This window comes from Acanthisitta chloris, unplaced genomic scaffold, assembly GCF_000695815.1.
Source record: "Acanthisitta chloris isolate BGI_N310 unplaced genomic scaffold, ASM69581v1 scaffold16930, whole genome shotgun sequence".
Classification (NCBI taxonomy): Eukaryota; Metazoa; Chordata; class Aves; order Passeriformes; family Acanthisittidae; genus Acanthisitta; species Acanthisitta chloris.
The window spans coordinates 1-9,752 of NW_008651245.1; the positions used below are offsets into that span (position 1 = coordinate 1).

Consider the following 9,752-nt stretch of genomic DNA (forward strand, 5'->3'; position numbering starts at 1 on the left):
AGCGCAGAGGTGGTGCTGAGCCCGGGCGCGGGGTCACGGATCCGGCCGCGTCCCGGCGCTGCCCTCGCTGCGAGTGCGAAGGCAAATCCAGCCAGAGCCGCAGCTGCCGCACTGCTGGGAGTCTGACCGAGCCACTCGCACCGGCGGCCAGGGAACAAAGCAGCAAAGCTGTGTTGTAGGTGGTACTTGTCTCTTAGTTGAGATTTTTTGTCAGAATAGCTGACAAGAATGTAGCCCGTGTGAGCCCTGCCCTCCCCAGTGCACTTCAGGTACACTCTCACTGGAATCTGTACATATAAGCAGTAGTTACTAACCAGAAATGACTCTCTCATTTGCTTCCACCCATAAAGTATTGACAGCTTCAGTCCCCTAAAGCTATTAATTTTGCTCTCTCTCACCAGGATGTTGCCACACTTCATAGTAGTTCTTGAGAAACTGGTAGGTTTCTTCTGTACAAGTTAAAGCCCTTGTGGAACCACATGCTAAGCACAGGGGAAAATGTGAATGATCAAAAAAGGTATGGAAATAGCAAATCCCTCCAAGTACCCCGGCTGGTTGATCAAAGAGGTGTGAGTCAACTGGAACACAACCAAGTGTCACAATGAAACATCGTGTTTCGTGGTTTGGATGGTCAGTGGGCAGCTGAGAGCCCTTGTCCTACTACAGGCTCTGCATCACTTCAGTTATTTTATCTGAGCCCAATTTGGCTGATTGTCTGGTGAGGCAAACTAAGAATACCCATACAATTTTCTGTCCTTGCTTCTCCCCTTTGAGGGCTCCCCAATGAGAACTCAGCTTTCCGTAGTTCAGATTACATCCCTTCTTTGACATTTGCTTCATCAACAAAACTTTCAGCATTGACTCAAACACAGATCCTTTAACCTTCCTCAGTAGTTCCTTTCCAAACATACTTCTCTCTTATACAGGTTTTGAGAGTTGAAACTGTTTTCCTTTTCTTGCCTGAGAAGGATAAACAAACCAAGGCAAATGCAAACAAAAGCTGTTCTGCTAACCAAGCCTGAACCCCTGCTCAAGTTGAGCAACCTCCCTTGTAAGAAGTGTTGTCTCTGGATGACACCATGTGACCAGCTGTCACCTGACTCAGCGACAAGCTGGAGCCCTGGCAAAAAGTGCTGAAGAAAGCATGTACACTCAGGGCTTAATCAGATTTTTTTATGACACTTGTAGAATTAGATCCTTATCTTTTAAAATACTTCCTTTTTGTTTCTTCACAGCTTATTAATGATGAAAGCAAACCTCTCTAATGAGTGCAGGGTCAGTTTTTTCAAGCCACAGTTAAGATGTAAAAGTAGGTAGAAATTGTCAGAGAAAAGTCAAGGTTGTTTTTATTCCCATGACTCTTAAGTTCTAAGATACACTTCATGTGGCAGATGCTATGCAGAGTGAGTGGATATATTTTTTCTTATGTTTCTCTCTTATTTAACATTAAAAAATCCCTATCTTCACATTGTATTTCATTCTTCAGGCTTTTTATTCTAGTCATTTTGGATTCAACATGCTGTTTTCTAGGACATTTTTTAATGATTTCCTGTGTGTTCCTCTTGTTTTATCACTAGTTTCTCTCCAGTCTCCCCATAAGCGCTTTCAGTACACAGATACCAGAATACCAAAGTTTTGCCATTTTGACCTTCTGAACATTGCTGTATTTTTCACATTTCTCTTTTTCTGGCTCAGATCTCTCTTCTGAGCTCTGGAATGATAAGTCTTGACCCATTAATCCCAAGAGCCCACAATGATCAGATAAAATGCCAGCTCTGTCTTTTTTTCTTCATCTCCTGCTAGTAAGATCACTCTTGTCTTCATTTCTCAGACAGAAAAACTGAGGCTTGGAGAAGCCATGTTTTTCATGAGCACAGCTGGTCATTCCTAGAACCCAGAATTGAATGCAGGAGTTTGCCCCAGTCCTGCTCTGTAAAAGCAGTGCATTTCCTGTCTGTGCCCATCATCATTTGCATCTCTGTCCTGCTTTTCTCTGACTCTTCTTCATATTCAGACTCCTTTCAATCTGTAGCCTCTGCACAGTGCTTCTGGCAGAAGTGCTTCTGATCCAGAACAGACCACTCCAGTGTTACGCACCAAATTGTCATTGTGTCTGTCCTTACAGTTTTATCCAGGCTGACATCAGCAGGGTTGGTCACCACCTCAGCTCGTTATCCTGCTGTCCATGAGCGGCTGTAGGCCACTTGGCAATGTTCCTTGGCAACTATATCATCCTGTGCCCAAGCATCACTGCCTACAGTCGCGTTACTAACGTGCACTGTCCCTGTCCTGGCAGATCTTCATCCGTAGCACGGACTGTGATCGGACACTGATGAGTGCAGAGGCCAATCTGGCAGGCCTCTATCCCCCAGAGGGACAACAGATGTTCAACCCTAACATCTCCTGGCAGCCTATCCCTGTGCACACAGTGCCTGAGTCTGCAGAAAGGGTAAGTTAATCTCAGGGACATGTATTGACTAAAGTAGTGTAGTCTCCAAAAATATTTGCTGCACTCTTGATTCAGATTGTCTAGAACTTCTCCTGGGACCTACCTGGCAGAGGTTTTTGTGTTCTCAGAACAAGACGAGAATTCAGGAGCTGTGTTCACTCAACATGTGAGGTGCAACACCCCAGCAGAGCACTCATGGTCTGGAGTATGTCAGCAGGCAGTGCTTGAGGCTTTTATAGATGCACCCATTGGTCAGGGCCTCGCTAGAGCTGTGCGTGTTGACTGCAAGTTCAGTACTTCAGTGTTCTCAGTGACCTGGCTGCTCTTGTCTCTGCCCAGCTACTGAAGTTCCCTTTGACCCCCTGTCCACGGTATGAACAGCTCCAGACTGAAACACGGCACTCAGCAGAATACATAAATAAGACCAAAGAGAATTGGGTAAGTGACTGTTTGCATGAGATAAGGTGGTCTTAGGCTTGTAGTTAAAGTATTATCACCTCTGTGTAATCAGAGCTCTGAGAAAAGGGTAGGGATACCAGTGCATGTAATACAGCATGAGATTAGAAAATTGAAGGCCTTTCTCTTTTCTCAAACCTACAGCAATTCCTGCAGATGGTGGCCAATGAGACTGGCATCCCAGATGTCTCTCTCGAGAGCGTATGGAGTGTGTACGACACACTGTTCTGTGAAGTAAGTTTGGCCATCGTCTTACAGCCTTGGGAATTTGGGCTTTAGGACTCACTGAATTTGGTAGGAAATTATTTTGCAAAGTCCCATGAAACAGCTTTTCACCATTGCCACCCTCCAGTTAGAAGTAATGTTCTAAATTCAGAATAATAACAGTTCCTACTCACTAGAGGCATGTGCCAAGAATTACCTATTTTTGCACCTTACAACCTCCCACTCCATAGCTTAGATGCATATCATGTTAGAGCCAGAGAAAGTCCCACCTGCATAATAAATACCTCTTCTGAAAGTCACTAGAAAATTACGGCAGTCAGATCTCTGTGGACAAGTCTGAGTCAGGTAAGGTAGAAATGATATCTCTGCAAACCAAAGAAACCTTAACTTCATGATGTAAATTGGGAGATTAAATTAGGACTATTCTCAGTGCTACCTCTACCTCTCTGTTACTTTAAATCAATCACTTTTCTTTCTGTGCTGCCGTTAATGTCATCTCTAAAATACAATAACGCTCTCCTAGGTTAACTGGGGTTCACCAACATCTGATTTTTGACCTAGTGTAAGGTCCTTTGTCAGAGAAAGACTCCAGAGACAGACATTACCCTTTTGCTGTCTGGGGTGGTGCAGCAAACTCTATATTCATGTGGATTTTTGTTGAAAGCACATCTCATGAAGGCTTAAACAAAATCAAAAATTGGGTTAGCTGTGCTATGATAATGCTAAAGTAAATGTCACATATCCAGGAGTTGTTACACACAGGTTTCTTTCTGTATAACTACAGCATGATGAAGTAAATTATAGATATCTTACATGTCAAACTAATGAATTATGGAAGAACTAGTAAAGCCAACATTTTGAAACTGTGTCACACTAATTCTGTGGAGGTGCAAGACTACTTGGCTTGCTGGCAGTGGTACACAGTGGTATATACTATTTTGGGGGTGTAAAAGATAAACCAGCATGGAATTGCACTTTGCTATGTAAAGTAGCAGCTTGAGCTGCTGCAAGATGAGAATATTCCAGTCCAGAGCTGCACTGCACCGTGTGAATTTGCCCTTTGTATCACAAACCCGATTTCCTGTCTTGTAACAATCACAGTGAATCAACTTCTGTTGGTAACAAAAAATCATCTGGTCAGACAGATCAAGAATTCAGAATCTTCCTAATTTTCAGGAGTCACTTAATGCTTGCAAATTGGGCCTCCCCATAAATCTGGAGAATAGCTCACTGTCCTAAAACAAAACCAGAATGTTTTTACGGAGGGGGAGTTTCACTATCAAAACTATACCCTCAGGCTAATCTGTCTCTTCAGCTGCTTTGGGCTTCCTCCTTTTCTTCTAACTCATGCAAACAGTGCCCTGAAGAGAAGGATTGTTTTTCTCACCTGAGCCAGTAGATTCATTGTACTATCTGGACAGAGACAATAAAAAAGTCCAATAAATACCTGAGCTTATCAGCTATTCTCTTTGTAAATTAATCAAGAACTAACTAAATACCTAGGTTGCTGATAGGCATTTCTCTGAACCACTTAGACAGAATGGGCCCCTAAGGGTATTGAGCCTCATCTTCTGACAGTTTAATGGGATGTGGCATTGAAAATTGTTCTGAGTAATGCTGGGAAACCACAACTGCTGTTTGTCTGCCATTAGAGCTAATCCTTGCTTGTAATGGGTTGGCTGCAAAGCAGGTTCTTCTCTTGGTTCCCAGTTCTCTGGCTTCTGGGTTTGAGTACAGGGGTTTGTCAGTCATGCATCCCATTGTTATGTCCTTAGAGCACTTGCTTACTTTCTCCAATGTCCTTCAGTGACCTCCAGAGCCTCCAAGGAAACTGTGCTGCAGGTACATCAGAAACGTTTTTTTTCCTCTTTGACCACATGTCAGCTGCAGGGCAGAATCAGCCATGTGTAAAGTTGATGCCCTAAGATTATTGTATCAGTGTTAGAACACAACACTGCACTCCTGTTGTGCTTTCACAGAAATGCAGTTCCCAGATTTTAATCTTTATGCTTTTCATTATTAGTCTCTGAAACAACATCTTTGTATGCAGCACAACAGTGTGAGGTCAGAAGCATAAATAGGGAAAGGGCATATTTAAAATAGTATAGGAAATCAGTAGCAGTATGGACAGGTCTCCAGACACACTCCCATTCTCTGATTAATCTGTGATCTGTGCTACCTGCAGATGAGTATTCTGTTTCTCTTTCTAGCAAGCACACCAAATGGACTTGCCTGCATGGGTGACACCAGATGTCATGACTCATTTGAAGCAACTAAAAGACTTTGGTTTTGAATTTCTGTTTGGGATCCACAATCGGGTAGAAAAAGCTCGTCTGCAAGGCGGTGAGTGCAGCGGGGACAGAGCCTTGTGCTGCTCTGTCTGGCTTTTGCCTTTTACCAGCTGTTCTCTTTCCTCAGGGGTCCTGCTGGATCACATAAGGAAGAACCTAACCAAAGCAGCAAACGTTTCTGCCCATCAGAACCTGAAACTACTTGCCTATTCAGCGGTAAGTCAGAGCTGGGAGCCTAACTTTTAGCCACTTCTTCCTTCTCACAGGGGACTGGGGCTTGGTGATAGTTTTAATCCTTTCTAGCCTCTCTACAGCCCATGTAGTGATCAGGAAATGCATCTTCCTCTGGCAGGGTGGGATGTGCAGTAATCTGGCATCATTCCTCCGGGGCCCCTGTGGAAAATTCCCAGTATGTACTTTGTTCCTATTAGCTCAGGCTCATGGATGAGACAGGCAGACTTTGGGGAGCCACTGCTGTATTTATTTGCTGGATGGGTTGATGTGATGTTTCAGAAGTGTAGATACAGTCATCTCCCCTTTCCAGCAGCCTACTGACTGGAAAGTCAAGTGTGTCTCCCAGATTGCTCTCAAGAGATTAATTCTTAAAGAACAGTGCAGGATATATATGGCTGTATTTCACTTCCTCCCATTCTGGCACCATCACAGATTGCTGCTCTAGCAGTATAGTTCCTCTCCCTTTTTCCAGATGGAAGTTACAAAGGTGACATCCCCTCAGCACTGCCCTGTCTATTACTGGTACAAGTCTGAGCTGCCCTGCCACATCCGTAGGGGTGACTGATTTGGTTTTTTTCCCTCTTTCTCAGCATGACACCACACTTGTGGCACTGCAGATGGCTCTAGATGTCTACAACAAGATTCAAGCACCATACGCCTCATGTCATTTATTTGAGCTGTACCAAGAGGATGATGGGTGAGGGCTGCAGTGAAAACATCTGCTGTGATTTCACCTTGAGGGTTAGATAGCTGTAGGCTAGGCTTCACCCTAGGGGCATGCAATCTTGCTCCTAGTGGCAGACTCTCATGAGGAAAACTTAACCACCAGAAGAAAGGAGAGGATGTACACACTGAGTTTTTGGGAAGGGATGACTTCAGCTGGAGAAAAAAACTAAACGTCTTGCTGTGGGTTTTTTTCAGTAACTTCTCTGTGGAGATGTTTTACCGAAATGAGAGTGGGAAGGAACCCTTCCCACTGACACTCCCTGGCTGTCAGCATAAATGCCCACTGCAAAGATTCTTGGAACTTACAGATCCTGTTGTTCCCCAGGACTGGGAGCAAGAATGCCAGGTAGCAAGCAGCATGCATGACACAGGTGAGCCGAGGCTGAACCAGAGCATGGCAGAAGGGGAAAGCTTGGACAATACTATGCTGACCACTTGTTTTCTCCCTTGCAGAACTGTTCGTGGGTTTGGCTGTGTGTGGATCCATTCTCCTTCTCCTTATAATCCTCCTCTTGACTGTACTCTTTCGCATACAGTCTCAGCCCCCTGGCTACCGACATGTTTCCAATGAGGGGGAGGAGCAGGCCTGACAGTTGCTTCAACTCCTTCCCAGGCAGTAGGAGGGAGCTGTGTTGCCCTTAAGGATGATTGGGCACCTTCAGTTACTAGGCATTCTTCTACTTTGGCCTTTGCTTCCCAGAATAAAGCTGGACTTGATTTTTTGGACGCTTTCTAAGGGTGACATCCCAGAGAGAAAGGACTGAGCTTCTCTAATGGAAATGACAGCTTAATTTTGAAGCTAGTATACTGTGTGGTGCCCATGGTATTCATACAGCTTATCTAATCTGGGATTCCCAACATGGCCAGTTGGAGCTGGTCAAGTTTTCCTCATTTCAAGTGATTATAAACATTACCACTCAGCATGACTGTGGCAGAGAAGCTTGGGCCTTCAGCAGCTGCCACATGCAGTGCAGTCAGGAGTTGCATTTCTCTTCAGGGTCAGCCTGCTTTGAGCACTTTTCCCTCACACCACAGGGCTGCTGATGGTGGGAAAGCTGGGCTTGGAGCTGAGGACACAAACCAACAATGCACCGAGACTCATCTACTGCCCCTGCAAACGGAACTTCAGCAGATGATGGGAGGCAGTGAAAAGTGTTTCTTGAGGTTGCTACGAAGTAGTTGCTGCTGGCACCTGGTGGGGTGTTTTTCCCCTCACATTGTTGTTTAAGAGAGGAGTGGCCTGAAATCAGGACAAGATTGAAAACGTGGCAGTAGTTCCTAGGATTCAACTCAGAGTAGAATCATAGAATCCAAAGAAGCTCTAAGAGCTTCGTGAGAGAGAGAGCAATTCCTGTGACCATAGCAAACCCACACTCAATTTCTTGTGCAATATTGCCTCTAGAAAGGAGAGTCCCCGTAGATAGGAAATCTGGGTTCCATCTAAAGATTTAGTCTTTGAATTTTACTTCTCACATCTGAACTTCAAGTACCTGTTAAAGGGAGCATCCAGTACTGTATGCAGTCCACATTTCACCCCCAGGAATATGTTTTGCTAGTAGAATGTTTTTATGCTGTAATTAAGAGATGTAGCAGAGCTGTTTACCTAAGACTAGATTAAATGTCAAGTTCTATAGTTTTGTTATCTTCCCTGCTGGATGGACAACAAACAAACAGGAAGAAAACCATTAAGCATCAGAGTCGGCAGGTGACTCTGGATTCCTTTATTTGCCACGCCTTGGCATTTTGTCTAAAATGTGATTCTTTCTCCAGGCTACCCTTGGTGTGCACTGCAGCTGCTGCAGAGACTTCCATGCCAAGTGCTCACCACCTGCCCTGTAGCTCTTGGCAGCAAATGAGAGACTGCAGCAGGCACCAGAAGCACAGGCTCGTCACATGGTGGTGCTGCACATTCACTTCCCATTTTTACTTCCCTTTCTGGTGCAGTTCCCTTCCCTTCTTGGCGGCAGACACCAGTTGTTAGGTTACAGACATTTCCTTTTCTTCCCCTAAGGAGTACTGTGGGGACTTTTGCCCACTCCGTAATCGGCATCTGCCAGCATGGGAACTCCAAATCAGCAGAAGCAGCTTGCTGTTCTCAGCATCTTCCTCACCTTCTTGTCCTCTGAAGATACAAACTAGGTCTCCCGCACAGCAAGTCACAAAGAAAAAGCTACTGCCTGTGAGAACAGGCACAAGGAAGAGGTAATAGAAAGTGCATTTAAGATGACCAGATCTGTTATTTTTAAAGGCACCAAAGTTTGCACACACAGAGGAAATGTTTCTATGATGATTTAGACATTTTGACTGTGAATGATTTTCTGTAACTGTTCCAATACATTTCATTATTAAAATCAAATTCGCACTGAACTCTACTCCTCTTCTCTAAGAGCTCACAGGGCCAGCAGCAGTGTGCTCAGTGTTAGAAAACAGAACTTACTGCAGCATGCCCCTTCCCAAAGGAATTCCCTGTTTCATAATCCCCCATACAGTGGAGTGAGACAAGACAAACTATTTTTGACTGCAGCATAGATACAGCTTATAATGCATCCTATCCAACTTGGAGGGGTCCCACTGCACACCCAGTACTATGACTGAGGCTTCCACCACAGTTCTAGAGGTCTCAAACTTCTCCCCTACAAAAGCAGCTCAGCAGAACGCTCAAAGCAGCCACTCTGTATCAAAGAATTTTAGTTTAGTACAAAACTTTATTAATACTGCAAAACTATAAAAGTGAACATGGAGAATTTGCACAGGCCTGGAGCCCACCCCATGCATCAACCTCTGGGACAACAGCAAGGCCCCAGGCAGCCTTGTAAACAAACTAGAAAAAGCAAAACCTTACAGTTTAACAACAGTCTTGAGGTTTGGCTCTGAGCAAGGGTGTTGGGAAGATATTCCTCATTTCTGCTTTATAACACTTCAATATTCTGAAGCACGGAGACATGGGTGAAAAAATTACCTAATCAGTGGCAAGAAAGAGCCTAGAACTCTGAAAATAGAAACTACAGAATCAGTAGGTGCCCAGCATACTGCCCTTGCATCCCATAAGGCAGGTAGAGACCTCTGGCATGTTCTTCGTGGTCCAGTTAAATAGCTGCAAGAACAGAACAGACTAAGCCTGAGGTCTTGACAAACACATTTTCCAAGAAGCTTCCATATGGGAGAGCTTGGTGTTTCTCAGGCTACCCAAGCTAGTCATTGCTTCACCCCTATTCGGGATGTTAACCCTGTTAGCAAATGGTTTCTCAACTCAGATGGACATGAACAAGCCGGAGACCCTGTCATGAGCTGCTCCACAGCAAACTACAGGAAACATTAACCTCTGACAAGTGACGACAAGCAAATAGGGCAGGCTGGAAGCAGTAACTTCA

At 44.6% G+C, this 9,752-nt stretch overlaps 1 protein-coding gene across 1 annotated transcript; it reads left to right on the top strand.

Moving 5' to 3' along the window:
* Window positions 1-2,210: 2,210 nt before the first annotated feature.
* LOC103800074 (lysosomal acid phosphatase-like) lies at window positions 2,211-7,008 on the top strand. The gene is given in 9 exon segments (XM_009072440.1): window positions 2,211-2,271; window positions 2,274-2,449; window positions 2,789-2,887; window positions 3,050-3,139; window positions 5,341-5,473; window positions 5,549-5,637; window positions 6,246-6,352; window positions 6,577-6,752; window positions 6,835-7,008. Coding segments are annotated over 9 exon segments (1,068 nt in total). The 3' UTR covers window positions 6,972-7,008.
* Window positions 7,009-9,752: the final 2,744 nt, after the last annotated feature.